This window comes from Diospyros lotus, chromosome 11 (assembly GCF_014633365.1).
Source record: "Diospyros lotus cultivar Yz01 chromosome 11, ASM1463336v1, whole genome shotgun sequence".
NCBI classification, from domain to species: Eukaryota; Viridiplantae; Streptophyta; class Magnoliopsida; order Ericales; family Ebenaceae; genus Diospyros; species Diospyros lotus.
In genome coordinates, this window is record NC_068348.1 from 32,661,471 (window position 1) to 32,681,959 (window position 20,489).

The 20,489-nt window shown below is 31.8% G+C and overlaps 1 protein-coding gene across 1 annotated transcript; it reads left to right on the plus strand.

Moving 5' to 3' along the window:
• Positions 1–13,026: 13,026 nt before the first annotated feature.
• LOC127812852 (B3 domain-containing protein REM9-like) lies at positions 13,027–19,599 on the plus strand. The gene is made up of 11 exons (XM_052353376.1): positions 13,027–13,332; positions 13,419–13,543; positions 13,999–14,233; positions 14,338–14,450; positions 14,571–14,817; positions 14,928–14,948; positions 17,877–17,989; positions 18,077–18,401; positions 18,501–18,604; positions 18,732–18,972; positions 19,437–19,599. The coding sequence occupies exons 1-11, from the start codon at positions 13,107–13,109 to the stop codon at positions 19,448–19,450; spliced, it is 1,764 nt and encodes a 587-aa protein (XP_052209336.1). The 5' UTR covers positions 13,027–13,106; the 3' UTR covers positions 19,451–19,599.
• The last annotated feature ends 890 nt before the right edge of the window (positions 19,600–20,489 follow it).

Consider the following 20,489-nt stretch of genomic DNA (forward strand, 5'->3'; position numbering starts at 1 on the left):
AAGAAGGGACGGAATTTTGGAGAAAACAAAAATAAATACCTAGAGCAATAGAGTCAGTCTTGTTGGATTTTTTTTTATATATTTTAAAAAATAATATTATAAATTATGATTGATACGGTGTCATCAATCATATATTGCATTCTTATTACAGGAGATGTTAGATAGAAAATATAATGACACGGGATCTCCTTAACCTCATTCAACGAGAAGATACCACATAACTGATGATATCATTATTAGTCTCGACTCCTAATATTATTTTATTTTAAATAAAAAAATCATGTTCAAGTTAACGACTTTCAATCTTTCCATTACATCCCCTCAATTCAAAATATAGTTTAACTAACAAACCAAAGTTCAATCTTCGATTATAATTTACTTAAAGGAAACAACTATTAAAACTAAATAGAATGAAAGTAAGCAAACGAAACAAAAATTTTCTCTAAATTATGAAATAAGAAAAAAAATTATACAACTATGTACAAATGTTAAAGAAATTCTTTGTCGATAAATTTCAAATCATAATTAACTAACCTCGATACTCTATTAGAGAATATTCATAATAAGATCGTTATTTCTTTTACTTAATTTTACAAACATTACACCATGAGATCATTCGAGTATAATTATCACTAAATTATTGTTTTTATTTATGTGGAATTTTTTTTATCTAGGTTAAATTGGGACCATAACTTCAAGAGGTTACACGAATCTAAATTACCACATAATTATTAAAACAAATCAAATAAATTACATTTGACACTCAAAAGTATTTATTTATATTAAAAATTACACTAATTAGTTTTACTATTCAAATTATTTTAAATTATTTCCTAATGTTAACATGAGTCTTGAGATATCCTTAAAATTTTACAAAATTAGAATAATTTATTAGTTGGCAAATATTTACCTAAATCAACCCAAAATAATCTATCACCAATATTTATTATTAAGACTAGCCTTCCTCTTTTGGGGGTTTTGGGGTATGGGGACATTTTTGAAATGGACCTTTGGTACGCGAATGCAACACACCATGTGAAACCTAGGTTGCTCCATAATTATATGATAGAAATTGTACTTGTCTACCTACTTTCAAACACAATAAAAATCCTAACCTTACTCATTTAATGGCGATCCTCAAAATTAGGGACAAGGGTTCGGTCAATTTAGTTATTAAATTGTTCAAATCAAATAGATTAAATTTTTCCTTAAAAATTGAATTGAATTGATCAAATACCTACTCAAACTGAAGAAAATGAAAAAAAAAATGAGTTGACTAAAAAGGTAAAAAAATAATCGAAAAACAAAAAGAAAAAAAATCAAGAATTTGGTTAGAAATAACATCGTTTTTAGCATTTTAGTCGACTTGATTATTTCAATTTTTTTTTATACGAACATTGAATCAAATTGACATAACATAAACACTCAAATTTGAAAATCAAATTGAATTGAAATATCAAACTGTCAATTTTGACTAATTCAATTTAATTATTTCAATTTAAGCAAAATATTACTTACCCCTCCTCAAGACTCTATTCTCTCTCTCTCTCTTCTTTTTCTTCTTTATCGAAACTCGTTAGTGTTAGTATTTAGATGAGACTCCACCCTCAAACAATAGTCAACTATTCAAGTTTATAAAACTATAAATTCTTAAAATTTCTTTTAGTTAATCTATAAAACCAAAATCTTGAAATCTAACTACAAAATATTTTATCTCCATAAAGGTCCTAGCATCATCGAGTAAGTTACGAACTCAAATGAAAAATTAAAATTGACTCATAAAGATTCAAATGAAAAAAATCAAAATTAAGAGTCATTCAGATAAAGTTTTAAAAAAATCATATAACACAAATGGGGATTTTGAATTATCAAAAGGGATTTATGTAAAAAGAATAGAAAGAAAGTTTATGAATTTGTAAATACATGTTTGAATCATAGATGATTATCTTACAAATCCTAAAACTAAAAGAGTAGAATGTGATTTATTTTTATTTTTTTTGTCACATTTTATTATAAATGAGATAATTAATACTATGAATATGTGAATGAGTAGCATAATGCACATTTACAGAATTCTTCCAATTAAAGAGAGAATTAATTGGGAATTGATGAGGGTTATAAAAAAGTTTAAATTTGAAAGATAAATAACAAAAATGTAATTTTTGGATCTTAATAATAACAAAATTAATCTTTATTGGCACAGCTTGAAATAATTGAATTTGAAATATTTAAAAACAATTTTAGTCCAACAAATTCAAGTTAAGATAGCTAAGTCTATCAAGTCTAATGAATTCTTTGTCACTTTAAGATAACTAACTATGAAAGCACAAGAAATAACTTTATGTATCTCTAGTTACTTCAATTTCAAAGAATTCAAGTTTAACATTATTTCTATTTCGTTCGATAAATTCACCTTTTGCTTAAGGTAATCAAAGTCTAAAAATCTTGAACATAATTTCAATTATCCCCGACTCACTTTACTTATATAAAACTAAGGCCCTCATAGATAAACCAAGAGTCTTGGTACTAATTAAGAATTTATTATTATTTATTTATTTATTATATTAACTTGAACGTTAAAAATTATATTAAAAGAGATAACTTCGCCATTTCATATAAATGCTTGCATCAAAATAGAGTTATGATGATTAATCCGAAATGCCATTATAAGAACCCATATTCTCTTTCTTTCTTTTTTTGTTTATTTTTCATTTACATTCTATACCTATTCCCACAATATGAATGTTTTCTAGGTAGAAAGTAAACTACTTGTATTTCCTTCCAATTGAAGAACTATTCGTGTTTATTCCAACTTATTTCTTTTATTGTTGGACAATAATGAATAGAGTAATATTTTAAGAATATTAATTAAGTAGTAAAAAATACATTATACACTTTAATAAGTAAAAGATATTTGAAGTAGTATTTTGAGAGTGTTCATCTTATTTTATTACACAAGAAAAATTAAAATATCGTCTAAGTTATATAAAAACGAGAAATGAATTTGATACGAAATAGAAATGAGAAATAATATTTTTTTAAAAAAGTAAAAAATTAAAATGCAAGAAAATGCATAAATAAAAAATATTCCTAACATTTATTCAATCTAAAGATAAACTTGGTTTCGTGAAAAGAAATACATTTATGATATTTTTTTAATATTGTAAAATAATATTGAAATATTTTTAAAATTACAAAATGACTCAAAAATATATTTTAAATATTTTTTTGCATTTTATTACAAGAAACTATCACTCTTCAGTGATATATATATCGAAGGTACAGCTTATCATTAACGGACATTTATGTACATCTTATCATCACCTCTTGAGTACCTCCAACCCAACTTTAGGGATAACTCTAGGGAGAAAATGCTAATGGTACATTCATTTTGTACATTTTGGACCACATAAGGGGGTATTATGATAAAAATACCCTTTATGAAGTGCATAGAAGCGCGTGAAACGCATGTGAGGCGCAGGATATTTTGGTCATAATACCCCCTTATGTAGCTCAAGATGTACAGAATGGGTGTACATCTAGCATGATTCAACTTTAGGGATATGCAATGCAAGTACTTGTACATTCATACTGTTGCGGAAGATTATCTAATCTTATTTTATAATTCAAATTAATTCTTACACTATAAGTTGAAATTATCGTGTTTGTGCGATCTCCCATTATTCATGTTTTCAATTTCGACAAAAGAGATAAATTGTAAATGAAAACTTTGTCTCACTGTGCAAGACAAAAAGTTGAACCCATGATCTATTAAGACAAATTCTCACTTATCATGCTCCAATTACTTAAATCACCATAAGTTGAGACAACAGAAAGAAGATGTCAACATGCTGGTTGAGGTTTTTTTCTTATTAGTTCTTGCTAGGGGCATTTAAGGAATTTAAAATTATTCATTCACTCTTTGGGAAATTCTATTCACAACGAGGGTTTTACTCTTTGCAGCATTTTCTCACCAAATTTTTTTTTCATTTTTCATAAATCCTATTTTACCCTTCTATCACCCCACCACGTCATCTTCCTCATAGTCACTTCATCTCTCTTTCTCTCTCATTATATCAATTTCTTTCTCTCTCACACCTATTTCTCCATTTCTCTCTCCCAATCAGCATACACACAATATATATATACAAACACACACAAAGATAATTTATTATAATAAAATAAAATTAAAAAATATAAATAAATATCTGTATTTTAAATAATTATAAATTAATTAATCTTAAATTTTAAATTATCGTGAGTTAAATTTTTGATACTCAAAAATATTTAAAATTAATTAATTTATCTTATTAAATTACTTAAAGATACATATACTTAAAATTAGTTATTCAATCAACTAATTTAATAAAATATATATTTTTAAAAAATAATTGAATTTATTTAAAGATATATGTATCTTTTTAAAAGAATTAACTAATTTATTTGTTAAATAAATTAAACTAATAAGATAAATGTATCTTTTTAAAAAGAATTTATTTATTTATATTTTTTTTACTTTTTATAATAAAAAAATTAATTAAAAAAAAAAAAACAAAAACAAAACCTTCCCCCAAAAGCCAGCTTTTGGGAAACATTGGGTTCCCGAAAGCTGGCTTTCGGAACCTTTTAATAGTAAAAAAAATATTTTAAAAAATTAGTTATTTTATTTTATTAAATTATTTAAAAATACATATACTTAAAATTAGTTATTTAATCAACTAATTTAATAAGATATATATTTTTAAAAAATAATTGAATTTATTTAAAGATATATGTATCTTTTTAAAAATAATTTATTAAATAAATTCAAATAATTTATTTTTTAAAAAATTAACTAATTTAATTTATTTAAAATGGATGTATCTTTTTAAAAGAATTAACTAATTTATTTATTAAATAAATTCAACTAATAAGATATATGTATCTTTTTAAAAAGAATTTATTTAGTTGTATTTTTTATAATAAAAAAATTAATTAAAAAAAAAAAACAAAAAACAAAAGCTTCCCCAAAAGCCAGCTTTCGGGAAACATTAGGTTTCCCGAAAGCTAGCTTTCAGGGGAACCTTTTCATAGTTAAAAAATATTTAAAAAAATTAGTTATTTTATTTTATTAAATTATTTAAAAATACATATGCTTAAAATTAGTTATTCAATCAACTAATTTAATGAGATATATATCTTTAAAAATTAATTGAATTTATTTAAAGATATATGTATCTTTTTAAAAATAATTTATTAAATAAATTCAACTAATTTATTTTTTAAAAAAATTAACTAATTGAATTTATTTAAAGATTGATGTATCTTTTTAAAAGAATTAACTAATTTATTTATTAAATAAATTCAACTAATAAGATATATGTATCTTTTAAAAAACATTTATTTAGTTGTATTTTTTATTTTATTTTATTATAATAAAAAAAATAATTAAAATAAAAAAAAAACCTTCCCCGAAAGCTGGCTTTCGGGGAACCCAGCATTCCCCGACCCCCAGCTTTCGGGGAACCCAGCATTCCCCGAAAGCTAGGGGTCGGGGAACGTTGGGTCCCCCGAAAGCTAGCTTTCGGGGCACGCAACGTTCCCCGAAAGCTGGCTTTCGGGGGACCCAATGTTCCTCGACCCCCAGCTTTCGGGGAATGCTGGGTTCCCCGAAAGCCAACTTTCGGGGGCGTTCCCTACCCAGCTTTCAGGGAACACTGGGTTCCCCGAAAGCTAGATGTCGGGGCACGCTGGGTTCCCTGAAAGCCAGCCTTTGGGGAACGCTGCGTGCCCCGAAAGCTAGCTTTTGGGGAAGGTTTTTTTTTTATTTTAATTACTTTTTTTATTATAATAAAATAAAATAAAAAATACAACTAAATAATTTTTTTTAAAAGATACATATATCTTATTAGTTGAATTTATTTAATAAATAAATTAATTAATTCTTTTAAAAAGATACATCCATCTTTAAATAAATTCAATTAGTTAATTTTTTAAAAAAATAAATTAGTTGAATTTATTTAATAAATTATTTTTAAAAAAATACATATATCTTTAAATAAATTCAATTAATTTTTAAAGATATATATGTCATTAAATTAGTTGATTGAATAACTAATTTTAAGTATATGTATTTTTAAATAATTTAATAAAATAAAATAACTAATTTTTTTAAATATTTTTTTACTATGAAAAGGTTCCCCCGAAAGCTGGCCAGCTTTCGGGGAACCCAATGTTTCCCGAAAGGTGGCTTTTGGGGAAGTTTTTGTTTTTTTAATTAATTTTTTATTATAAAAAATAAAAAATATATAAATAAATAAATTCTTTTTAAAAAGATACATATACCTTATTAGTTGAATTTATTTAATAAATAAATTAGTTAATTCTTTTAAAAAGATACATCCATTTTAAATAAATTAAATTAGTTAATTTTTTAAAAAATAAATTATTTGAATTTATTTAATAAATTATTTTTAAAAAGATACATATATCTTTAAATAAATTCAACTATTTTTTAAAAATATATATCTTATTAAATTAGTTGATTCAATAACTAATTTTAAGTATATGTATTTTTAAATAATTTAATAAAATAAAATAACTAATTTTTTAAAATATTTTTTTTGACTATTAAAAGGTTCCCCAATGTTTCCCAAAAGCTGGCTTTTGGGGGAAGGTTTTGTTTTGTTTGTTTTTTTTTTTTTAATTAATTTTTTTATTATAAAAAATAAAAAATATATAAATAAATAAATTCTTTTTAAAAAGATACATTTATCTTATTAGTTGAATTTATTTAACAAATAAATTAGTTAATTCTTTTAAAAAGATACATATATCTTTAAATAAATTTAATTATTTTTTAAAAATATATATTTTATTAAATTAGTTGATTGAATAACTAATTTTAAGTATATGTATCTTTAAGTAATTTAATAAGATAAATTAATTAATTTTAAATATTTTTGAGTATCAAAAATTTAACTCACGATAATTTAAAATTTAAGATTAGTTAATTTATAATTATTTAAAATACAGATATTTATTTATATTTTTTAATTTTATTTTATTATAATAAATTATCTTTGTGTGTGTTTGTATATATATATTGTGTGTGTGTTAATTGAGAGAGAGAAATGGAGATATGGGTGTGAGAGTGAAAGAAATTGATATAATAAAAGAGAAAGAGAGATGGAGTGACTATGAGGAAGATGACGTGGTGGGGTGATAGAAGGGTAAAATGGGATTTATGAAAAATAAAAAAAAAATTTGATGAAAAAAAGCTACAAAGAGTAAAACTCTCGCTGTAAATAAAATTTCCCTTACTCTTTTAGTGATAGTTCTATCTTTGCCTTGAGTTTTAGTAAACGACTAACAAAAAAAAGACATGTTTACCTGAACCATATCAAGGAGGGTTGATAAATCTAAATCTTAAAGAATTCAAAACTAATATAAGAAAACATGCATAACGAGTTGAACTCCAAGAATTTTAACTAAAAATCTTAATGGCTAATTTTATATATTTTGTTCGAAAGTTTCGATTCAACTTATATAACGTGTTTAATCTCTTACAAGTAAAAAAAGACATTTAACTCATCGAACATTTTATGTACTCAATTTCTTAGTTGACTAACTTAAGTATAAAAAACGAAACTAAAAACTTCAACCTTAATTTCTTCTTTTGTAAGTATTCTACCCAATACTAACTCATAAATGATTGATCTCCAATACTATCAAATTCAGATAAAGGTTGGACAATGATATTGATATAATCACTTTTTCATCATTTCTTGTTTTGTAAGTAATTAAAAAAAATAAGGGCGAAAGGGAAGATTTTATCCTCTTGGACAACCACTTAAAAAGAGGTCTCTAAAGTGAACCACTTTTCTAAGAAAAATGTGGTGTTTGATAGACCAGATTTCAAAAAAAGTAATTTTACCATGAACCAATAATTAGACACCAAAAGACAGCTAATCATAGCAATACAATGGCCATTCATTAAAAAAACAAAAAAACAGAACCCAACCGTTTCAGTATGGAAAATCTTTCCAGCTCTACCATGTATGGGAAATGCTATTTGTACAGGGGACATGAAAAGATTATTTTGTCTTTTTCTTTTTTTTCTCGATGACTATTTTACCTTTTTCTCTCTTCTCTCTCCCCTCTCCTCCCTCTCCTCTCCTCCCTCTTCAACGCCACTTGACGCCGGTTTGCTGCCCTGCACTCATCGCTCACCTCTCGTTGCTCATCGGCTGCTACATCATCACTTGGTTGATGGTCGACGCCTCGCCTCTCGCCTTATGCCTAGTCGACTGTCGCCGCGAGAGGTGAGGCGACCAGGCAAGGATATAGCGAGCGACGAGTGTGAGGCAATGGTGGTGGCGGGCAGCAAGGGCGAGGTGGAGGCGGCAGCGAGAAGAAGGCCGTGAGAGACAATGTTGTAAGGGGAAAAGGGAGAGAGAGGTGTTGCTAGAGGGGGAAGAGGAAAGAGGAGAGGAAAGAAAAAAATATCGTGATAAGTCCTCAATTTATCATGAGAAGATCACTTGTAACCCGCTTGTAAAACTCCTCCTATGAGGATAGCATGACTCTACCATGTATACATACAAACAACCCTCAATGTGTGAAGCTCCCAAATTCTTGGACCATATATAGACATAATGTTGTCAATGACAGCTTCACGAAGAACAAGAATCCCTCCAGCTAAACCCCATTTCTTCCAGCCCCTTTTTCCAGGTTTCCACAATGGCCTTGTAAGTGCAAAACATTCATTCTTCTCTCTAGCTACTTTTTGAACTAAAAGGTACCCGAATCTAGCTACATGTGTATATACCTATGTGTGCACGCACGCACGAGCAGATTTTCTCTTTGAAAAATGTTATTAGTACATTTCTGTATACATTTTGGACTACACAAAAGTGTACTAATAACAAAAAAATAGAAGTGCGTGAGGCGCATGGAGACAAGAGATATTTTAGTCATAATACCCCTTTGTATAGTCTAAGATATACAAAAATGATATACAAATAACATGATTCTTTCTCTTTTGTGCAGTTGATCCCTATTTGTTTCTTCAAATACTTGAGCAATGTGCCGAGCAATGGCCATGCTTGTCTGAGAACCAACCAGTAGAGGAAAGTGGAAAGTGAAGATGGAAGGGGGGTGTTTTCGGTGTCGTTGGAAGGATTTTGTGAACCACCACAATTTGAATGTGGGTGTTTTGTTGGTATTTAGGCATGAAAGAGACTTGGTGTTTGATGTACGTAATGGTATTTGATCCAAATGGCTGCGAGAGAGAATCTGAGCCTTTGCGTGTCAAGGGTACGTACTGAGGCAAATAACTCAAGCCACAGTCAAGAAAGTTCAGAGCCTATCAAGGACTTAACGTGTATGCTATATTAACATGCTCAAAAGCATCGCTAACGCACCAAAGACACAAGTATCCTTCAAAAAGTATTTATGAAACAAAATAAGTAACACCTTTTAAGGATATTTATGTCTTGTTGTTACTCTCCTCTAATGTATTAATACCCTACATTTTTTAACTATATACACACATATATATATATATATACTTGCGTTGATAACATTTTTGTATTCATGAGACCGTGTGTTCCATTTATTTTCTATTCCAGGGTTAGAGGAGGAGACGTTTAACAGTTCACTTCATGCTCATCCTAAAGAGGTAGAGTCGTCTCTCTCACAAAGACTTATCCTCATTTTGTTGCAACTCTGAAGCCCTACTGTTTTGAGCGCCATCAATTGTTAAGTACAACTTGTTCAAATATAAAAATTTTAAGTGTTTGGATTACTTACCCCACATGGTGGGATAAAGGCTGAAAATGTTGTTGTTGTTGTTGTTTGGATTACTTACATAAAATAAGATCCATGAATTCAAGCATTAATTCCAAGAGATTACTTCTTTTTTCCCAAGAGGCCGCCTAGTTAACACTACAAAATAGAGATCTGAGAAGTTGCATCCCATAAGATCCGATTAGGGAAGACAATCAGAAACCAGTAAAAGCAATCTTGAAAGGAAATAAGCACTTAGAAACAACTAAAGATAAGCCAACCAGAATTCAATTGCTCATCAAAACATGAACGTTAAAGAACATACAATTCTCTGTCTACAAAACAAATGAGAGTGAGCATCCAAGAAGTGGGCAACACTGTCCTAACAACATTAATCAGAATCTTTCATTCACTAGCGCTAATGGTCGTCAATGAACCAGTCCAAACAACATGGATTGAAGTCCATGAAAGAAAGGGCCAGAATGGGGGTGAAAATAAACATTCAAGGTCATTGCACTTTCTATGAGAAGCCAATACTTTCTATGTACCAGTGCGTGGCTGCACGCAGGTCCTTTTGGCCAAAGGATGGGGCAATTTTGGAAAAGAGGGAAAATGCTGTCCCTTCCTTCAACAAACAGAAGTTTTTTTTTTTTTTTTTTTTGAGCAGAAAATTAAGGTACCCCTTTTTTTATGCTAAGCGGAAAAGTGCTTTTCGATTGGAGCATGCATGTTCCAATGAACTTTACAGGGGTGAATGTCTAAGCAATTACTGCAAAGTGACCATCACGGATCCAAATCAACGACAATGGCCAGTGTCACTGAGGAAAAGTGGGTCCAGTGCAGGCTGCAGAATTTACATTGGACAGAGCTGGAGAAGCTTTTCGGCAGCCACTGAACTAAAAGGAGATGTTATCAAGATAGAGATCGTCAAAATAGGTACGGCACTAATCATGAACTTCAGTTTCCACAGTGAAGTTCCATTTACCCTCACAACTGAATCTAAATCAATGCCCTTAATTATAAGTGTGATGAAGATATATACAATTCTGATTCTTATTGCTTAACCCACTGTGCTGTGCATGTGGCATCTAAACTCTAAAACATTGCAATGGTGAACTGCAGGTGACAATCTGTGATCTGGAAGGAAGTGGGTTATGGAATAGAACTAAGCACCAAGTATCATGAAGTAGTTTCAAGGATTTTGTCCCATATGGATCAGAAGAACAGTGAATGCTAGATGAAGACTATGCTTTTGTTTAATTAATGGATTATGCATAGCTTGAGGTTTTTGTGTGGTGTCATATGACAAAGTCAAACTTGCAAGCATCAGACTTAAGATAACCCTAGACCATATATAGTTTTAAAACTATATATATTTATGTATATGTATATATGCGCTTCATATGAGTATATGTTTATATACAAAGAAGTCTTGAACTCACGAATTTGATAATTAATCTGTGAGAAACCTAATGATTTCCGCATCTTTGTTTTCTCTTGCACTAATATATGCATTGATTTTGTACCTGTGCACTAAACTCATACCTTTGATGAGAAATATGGGAGAAACCAACAGCCATATCAATTGTTTTTATCATGGTCAATTTAGTAATTTTAAAAGTGTAGTGTATATTTTATAATTTTTTAAAGTTTCTTAACAAACCTTAAAGAGATTATGACAATGTTAGGACAATATTATAAAATTAATATAGATTTGAAAGTTTAGTGTATAAACTGATCATTTTCAAAATTTTGTTGTAAAATTGATAATATGATTAATTATTTATTTTACTGTAAATATAACCTAAATTATAAAAATAATCCTTAATGGGGGCTGATAATTCCCATGGTTCATGTACATGTTTATTCATTTGAAGGTCATGTAATTACAACCACAAACAGTACACTGGACACATATTTAGGGCTGTTAGACAGTAATTGCTATTTAAGTATTTATTTATGCTTACGAAGAAATAAATATTTATATATAGAAATGTGTAATAGAATGCAAAGGAATGTTTGGATGCTAAATACATTTATTATTAATTAATAAGAATTATTAGATGTTAAAAATAAAATATATTAAATACGGGCGTTAGCAAAACCCTTGAATCAAAATTTAATTATTTATTATATAAATAGAGATGAGTAATACACAGAATGCAAAGAGTTTCTAACATTGAATTATGAAAGGAATGTGTGTGTGTGTGTGTGTGTGTGTGTGTGTGTGTGGGGTGGGGGGGAGAGATAGGGGATAGGGTTGGTTAATTAAGATATAGATTGAAAAAAAAAATATGAAAAGTATTTTATTAAAAAAGATTATTATATTTATTAGATAAATTTTTTTAGATAAATTTATCTTGATCCTTATAAATAAAAAAAATGACTTATATATCTTCCTATAATTCAAAAAATTTAAGGAGGGTTGGGGAGGGGGGAGGGGGGAGGGGGAGATCTCCTTGAGATTTGGATAGGGTTGATTAATTAAGATATGGAAAAGTATTTTATTAAAAAAAATTATTATATTTATTAGATAATTTTTTTTAAAAAAATTATTTTTTATTTAAAATTTTACAGATAAATTTATTTTTTAAATAAATTTATTTTAAATCTTACAAATAAAAAAACTAACTCATATATCTCCCAATGCAATTCAAAAAATTTAATAAATATTTTAATAAAAAATTCAAAATACTTCACATTTTTATTTCGATGATTCTATACTTTAATTTAAAAAATATTTTAATTTTATTTTAATATAATCTTATCAAACTTATTTTAACAAACTTACAATGTTGGAGTTTGTGACTTTGAATTATGAAAGAAATCCACATCAAGAAGTATAACACTTGGAGTTTTCAAGAGAATCGCTTCGCGATCCTGCTAGTGGTATCAATTACTAGACGCTAACAGGCAAGCGAAACACAGCAACATAATGGCCATTCATTGACGAAACCCTCAACCGTTTCAGTATAAAGTTTATCTTCCAAGCTATATAAACAATTCTTGAGTTTGAGAATATGTAAGGCTCCCAAATTCTTGGACTATATATATTGTCAATGGCAGCTCCTTCATCAAGAACAAGAATCCCTCCAACTAAACCCCATTTTTTCCAGCCCCTCCTTCCAGGATTCCACAATGGACTCGTAAGTGCAAAACAGTAATCTCTCTAATTCCTAGTCTTCAAACAAACCCTGCAAATTTATTGACTATACACATACAATTTTTAATTTTTTTTTATGCAGTCGATCCCTATTTCTTTCTTCAAACACTTGAGCAATGTGCCCAACTATGGCCATGCTTGGCTGAGAACCAGTAGGGGAAAGTGGAAAGTGAAGATGGAAGGCCGGTATCTTGAGTCCGGTTGGACGGATTTTGTAAACCACCACGAGTTGAATGTGGGTGTTTTATTGGTATTCAGGCATGAAGGAGACTTGGTGTTTGATGTAATGGTATTTGATCCAAATGGCTGCGAGAGAGCATATCAACCTTTGCATGTTAAGGATGAGGTAGATGATTCAAAGGACAGTCAAGAAAGCCCAGAGCCTATCAAGGACGAAACCCGTAAGCTAAATTACGGCACTACACACACTCGCTCTGACATCATTTTTGTACTCATGAGACTCAGTTCCATTTATTTTATATTGCAGGGTCGGAGGAGATCGTTAACAGTCCACTTCATGCTCATCCTAGATCAGTAAAGTCGTCTTCCACAGGGACTTATCCTTATTTTGTTGCAACTCTGAAGTGCTACACTTTTCTGAGCCATCGATTGGTAATGAAGTATATGTGTTGGGAAGTATTAATTTTGGTATTTCAAGATGTCGAAGTTCATGTCTTTTTGATTTCTCTAGCTAGATGCATATAGAAGTTTAATGGGCGAATGTGTGTATATTCTTTGTTTTTGGTAGTACATCTGTACATGTATCTAATATTATGTGTCATTCATGTATGGAGAGATTAGGGGTTCGTGTAACTAGAGACCAAAGGGCCACCCATGTCTACACATACCTCTCATTCTATTTGGAGATTGAACATCATGAATAAAATAAGCTTCTTCGGTAAACCCACCCTTCTGCCTCCAACAATATTTTGTCCAAAAATAATTATATATTTTTTAATTATTTAGACTACATACGTGGAACATGATCTATGAATTCAAGCATTAATTCGAAAATGCTGAATTTGTATTGGATAATTTTTTAACAAAGCATGGTTGGCTTGTTGCAGCACATCCCAGTTCAATTTGCCAGGTTACATGGCCTTTGCTACAGAAACTGTGAGATGATTATCATGGATAATGAACAAAGGTCATGGCAAGTGAGTTTAGGGCACAATTATTATGGCCGAATTTACATTGGAAAAGGTTGGAAAGTATTCTGTGCTGCAAAATACCTCAAAGAAGGAGAGACTATACGCTTTGAGCTTATTGAAAATGGGAAGAAGCCTGTAATGGTTTTCCACAGTAAGTTGTCCCCCTGCATATACAATGATACATAATTAGTCAGGATTTAATTATAAATATATAAATATAATAAAAAATAATACTTGGTCACTGCCTATTTGAAGGGTCAGAAAATGGTCCTAAGATGGCACATCCAAAAGTGGGAAGTCCTGTAAAATGCGGGCCACAGTGTTTTACTGCCACTCTAACTCGAGCTCTACTGAAGTTTGGTCAATTGGTAATTAAGACTGCATTTATAATTGTCTTTATCTCCATTATCATGGCTGTTTGTGAGTGATAAATGTTACTAGACTGCCACTCAGAAAGGAAATTAATTACTTTTTGTTTTTAATTGTAGCATATGCCAATGAACTTTACAAGGTTGAATGGACTAAGCAAGTACAGCGAAATGACCATCGTAGATCCAAAACGACGAAAATGGACAGTGTCACTGAGGAAAAGTAATTCCAATTGTGCAGGCAGGATCTTCATAGGAAAGGGTTGGAGTGGATTGGTTAAAGCAAATGGAATAAAAGGAGGAGATGTTATCAAGCTAGAGATCATCAAAGCAGGGAGGGCGCTAATGATGAACTTCAGGATTCAAAGTGCTCCCTCAAACTAAATCAATACCCTTTAAATATGTGTTTGTGATGAAGACGTATAAGAATCTAATCTTATTCTGTCTGGTTTGCAGGGCATTGATGTTTAACTGCAGGTGACCCGAAATCTGCAGGAAGTAAGTATATAACTAAGCACCAAGTATCCAGTAGTTTCCAGGGCTTCTTGTCAAATATGGTTTTGAAAAACAGTGAATGCTAGCTGAAGGCAATGCTTTTGCTTAATGATGGATTATGTATAGCTTGAGGTTTGCGTGTGGTGTAATGACAAGTCAGCCCTGCAGGCATATGATTTTTTATTTACTACTCTCTCTCTCTCTCTCTCTCTCTCTCTCTCTCTCTCTCTCTCTATATATATATATATATATGCTGAGAAAATTTTTGTTGACAAAGGAGGACAAAAGGAGGCCTAAGGAGCTGTGGCCTATACTGATGGCCTACTAGCATAAGGGAGTTCTAAACTACATTCACAACATCAACAGAAGGAAAATTAATTAGGACAGAAGGCTTGCTTTAATTAAGTAAATATAGTTAAGGTGAAATAAACTCTAATTACGACCAAAACCCATGCAAACATTTATTTATGCATGGGTTTTACTATCTTGGGGGCTTCATAGAAAGACTCTTTATGCAGTAATACGTAAGAATAACAAACCATCGGGTTTAAAACATTTACATAGTAATGCTAATTAAGTATAAAGGAATTTTCTATTATGTTGCTAAAAAACCCTTAAGAGTACATGAAGTATGTCACATAGAGAGAAGGGTGATTGAATGCAACAGCTTTCTGACATTCAAGTATTAATCAACAAGAACCCAAAAGGGTTATTAGCAATAGCTAATAAATTAAATAAATTAGAAGAATAGAACCGAAGAGGGAGCAGACTTGCTGGTTAAAAAGTAAATGACAGAGAAATTCATGGTTGAAACACCAGCCTTGGGAAGAGATTTATGTTACCAAAAATCAGGAGAACGTGAAGGGCACAAACATGACTCAACAGATAGTGCATATAATATAATTAATCCATATATCGTGGTTAGTCAGTGAACAAATCTCGGCTTTTTAACTTCGAACAACGTCAAGAAACAAGTCATAACAGTTAGTGTTTGAATTAGTCAAAGCAATGGATAAAAGTTTGATTTTAGTCAAAGCTAGCAACTTAGAGGATAACTAAAGCCAAAACAAATTTGAATTAGTAAAAGAAATTGAGAATCAGCGGCGTTAAAGCCTCGGATAGCTTTTCTAATTATTTTGTAAGTTAGGGAGTTTGGGAAATAAAATATTATAAATCATGGAATAAACTTTTGAGGTACCATTTATATCTCAACAGACTCAAGCTCAATTAGAGGGTGTTCCATTAATTAAGAACAATATCTGAAGTGAGGTGAGACGGAGTTTTCCCGCGGGGTGGGGGGTGGAGGACCGACAATCGAATGATTTGATTTAAAAAAAAAAAGAACTAGATTGTTGAAAATAAAGCGGTTCCTCTTGACTCATTGGAAGTTAATGGTATTGATGACAGAGTCATCAATGCAGTAAATTGTAGATCTATTTTTGTACTCACTCTGCTAATCTGTAACTGTTTTTGATCTATATAAGATTTCTATAAAAGAAAAGGCCATTTTTCCATGCATAATGCCAGCTGATGCGGTTGAAAATTCCAATTACAACAACATAATGGCCATTAACGATACCCAAGAAATCTTTCCAGTACATAACTCTTTAGCTATCAGTTATAGATATAAAAATAATGTTATTTATTTAGATTTCCAGTTTATGTGATATCTTTTCATTAAGTAATGAAAAGGTGCACAATAAATATGGACAACTAAATAAAAGATGCCACCTAAATTTAATCTAAATAAATAACATTACTCTAAATATAAAACACTTTCGAGGTGGAGAATGTGTAAAGTTCCCAAATTCTTGTTCTTGCCCCGATTTCAATGGCATCTTTATCAAGAATCCCTCCAACTAAACCCCACTTCTTCCAGCCCCTCTTGCCAGGTTTCCACAATGTACTAAGTATGTGCATAACACTCTCTAATCTTGAACAAGAGCACGCAAGCCTATATATATATATATATATAACACTATATGCATATGTTTTTTTCGGCGCAGTCAATCCCTTTTTCCTTTTTCAAATATACTTGAGGAATGTGCCGAACTATGGCCATTGGCTGAGAACCAGTAGGGCGAAAGTGGAAAGTGAAGATCAATGGGCGGCGTTTTGAGTCTGGTTGGATGGATTTTGTGAACCACCACGATTAGCATGTGGGTGATTTCTTGATATTCAGGCAGGATGGATTTAGTGTTTGATGTAATATGATCCAAGTGTATATCAACCTTTTCATGTCCGAAGCGAGCCAGATAATTCAATAGACAGCCAAGAAATTAATTCGGAAGTCTACCAAGGTCTCAACCTGTAAGCTAAACTAATACCCTAGGCAAAAGGAAGCACAAAATAGCTGGGGGGGAAAAAAAAGCAGCAAAAACAGAACATATGGTTGAACAAGTAGTGTTGGTAGATTGTTGGGAATGCTGTGGCCGTATTGGGACTTTTGATCTTCATCTTAATAGCTGAAAACCATGAACAGATGAAAAATTTAGGCGTTTACCTCTTGAAGTGGAAGCGTTGCGAGATTGAGAAACTTTAACTGCCAAATTCTTAAGAATACAAACTTCGGAAACACCAATAAATACCTGTTGTAAACTGAAATGCTCAAGTCAAGTTCATTGATGGATGAAGACGAAAAGGGTTTTGGATCTGGGGCAAAGATTCATTCAACAGCGAAACGATCTTGGGAAGACGAGCGCCCGCAGTAATGATGATAAACGAAACTTTACACTTGGCGGGAAAACAAAGTAAAATAAATGAAAATTACGATAAATTTTACCCATCACTCACTTTATCTAAAAAATTATTACACTAATTATTTTTATATTTTTTTAAAAAAAAATTGCACTCCTCCTTGAAATTAGTCTGTGACTCTTATAAACAACTTCAGCTTCGGCGGCCATGAAAGAGTAAAGTAAAGCTTCCAAGTTCCAACCCTATTGTCAATGGCTGCTTCATCATCATCATCATCAAGAGCAAGAATCCCTCCAGCTAAACCCCAGTTCTTCCAGCCCCTCCTTCCAGGCTTCCACAATGGTCTTGTAAGTGCAAAACATTCTTTCTTCTCTCTACCTATCCCCTTCAAATTAACAAATACTTGAGCAAACATTCTTTTCTCTTTTGTGCAGTCGATCCCTCTTTCTTTCCTCAAACACTTGAGCACAGTGGCGAACTGTGGCTGTGCCTGGCTGAGAACCAGTCTAGGAAAGTGGGAAGTGACGTTCAACGGGCGGTCCTTCGGGTCGGCCGGTTGGACGGATTTTGTAAACCGCCACGATCTGAATGTGGGCGATTTCTTGATATTTAGGCACGAAGGAGACTTGGTGTTCGATGTCATGGCATTTGATCCAAGTGCGTGTGAAAAAGAGTTTCAGCCTTTGACAATCAAAAACGAGCCAAATAAATCATCAAGCCACTGTCAAGGAAACTCAGAGCCTGCCGATGACTCAACCCGTAAGCTAAGCTAATGCTGTAGCCCATATATGTATGCATATAATCAGATCATAATCAGATATTCGTCCAGAACTGAGCTTTTTCACTGCCCGTTTGAAGGGTCGACAGAGGGAACCAAGAGAACGAAAGGGAGTTCTGTAGACTGCGTTACCCTGTATTTCATCGCCAATGTAACTAAATCTCAACTCAGGAACGGTGAACTGGTAATCAGCATGCATGTTCATCATTAATTATTATGTTTAGTTAGTTAATGCCAGGAACTTGTTAGTTCATCACTTGGCCCCCTTGGTTTAAGAAAGAAATTTATGAAATTTGTGGTGATTCATGTAGTGTGTTCCCAAGTCCTTTGCAAGGATGAATGGCATGAGCAAGAAGTCCAGAGTGACCATTATAGATGAAAGACAGCGTCAATGGACACTGTCGTTGAAGAGATATGAGGTGTGGGATAGGGTGTACATTTCAAAGGGTTGGAGAAGCCTTGCTATAACAAATGAACTTAAGGTAGGAGATGCCATCAAGCTTGAAATCATTCAAGGAGGGAAGCCATTAATGATGAACTTCAGTGTCCATAGTGAGTTCTCTTTTGCCTCTTCTTCCATCTGTATCAATTAATATGGCTAACATGAATAAATTTCATAAAATTTATTTTTCATGTTTACATAAAATTTAGAAATAAATTTCACAAATTGAGAATAAAATTTAATTTTGAACAAAAATATACCGTTACCAACATCGACACTAATATTAATCCAACCCATACCACAATCTAACGTCACTACCAGAGATTGCAACCAAAGTCCTTTTCGGTGTAATTTTATTCTAACTCTTTATTTTATTTGTATTTAGTTTTATTTAAATTATTATTAAATTTAATATATTCCAATGTTGAGATCCCTTCATTCCAACTACAGCCCTATCAAAGGTTATAATTTGAAACATTTAACTCTTTATCAGTTTATAATTTGGAGCATCAGTGCCGAAAAAAGAAAATGACCATAACGTTTCAATTAATGCAACAACAAATGGTAACTGCAGGTCGATCAGTGTGATCTGAAAAGGGTACTACTGGTTTATGCAAGTGAAGTGAGCACCAAGGATCATGAAGTAGCTTACCTATCCACTTTCAAGGGCTTATTGTCAAATACAAATTAAAGTTCTTTCTTGGTGTCAAGACTATGATTTTGTTTAATGGGTTATGTATAGCTCCCAGGTTTCAGGCTAATGCCATGACAATTAACAAAGCCAACCTTGCATTGATTAAGTTGAAAAAAAACTAAATTGTTGTTGTTTAATTATGGTGGATTAATGAGATCTTAACCGCTCAAGGTAAGGCACCACATATATTTGGGAGCTTAAAATAATACAAGGTTATGAATTATGTCTCTGTACATGAATGCACAATCGACTTTGTCTATTCGAGGGGCCAGGTTTCTCAAGTTTAGCTCGTGACAAACTTGTTGGCTCATCTAGGGTTGTGAAGTATGTGAATCGTGAGTTTTTTTTTTATGACCTCGATGTTTGAGGTTCGCCCGACTAATCCTAGGGAGAGCGATTTTCCCCTTTAGTTTGTCTTTCGGATAAATTTGGATGCTATCACAATCTATACACACTAGAAGTATATTTTTGGAAAATGACTACCCTCCCCATAGCTATGAAGCATGGAAATGGCAAAGACGGCCCAAAATGGTTTTTGGGTCATTTCTGTAAATTGCGAAACATTTCGGGGTAGTTTCGCAATTTTAAAAAAAAATGTGGGAAACGCGTTTCTCGCTGGAAATGTGTTTTCGACGACCATGATCGCCTGCAACGGGGAAAACAATGGTCACCTGCAGCAAGGAAGACAATGGTCGCCAGATCTGCAACTTGGGCCACCAAGAGGCGAGGCGACTGTCGGCAACGAGGCGAGATATGGAGTGTGCGGCGGCGGTGGTCAGCGGCGAAGGTGAAAGGCGAGCAACGATGGCAGAGACTCGTCGACTGTGAGAGGCTAGATCGACAACGAGGGTAAGGGCAAAAGACGTGGCGACGGCGAGAAAGGTAGTGACGATGGCAGAGACACGTCAATTGTGAGAGAGGCAAGGTTGACGG

Excerpts from the sequence above, each read along its gene's own strand:
- LOC127812852 (XM_052353376.1), top strand. The coding sequence starts at position 13,107 with ATGGAAGGCCGGTATCTTGAGTCCGGTTGGACGGATTTTGTAAACCAC. Across the intron at positions 14,818-14,927 it reads GATGAACTTCAGGATTCAAA|GTGACCCGAAATCTGCAGGA; the intron begins GTGCTCCCTCAA and ends GTTTAACTGCAG. Across the intron at positions 17,990-18,076 it reads CAGGCTTCCACAATGGTCTT|TCGATCCCTCTTTCTTTCCT; the intron begins GTAAGTGCAAAA and ends TCTTTTGTGCAG.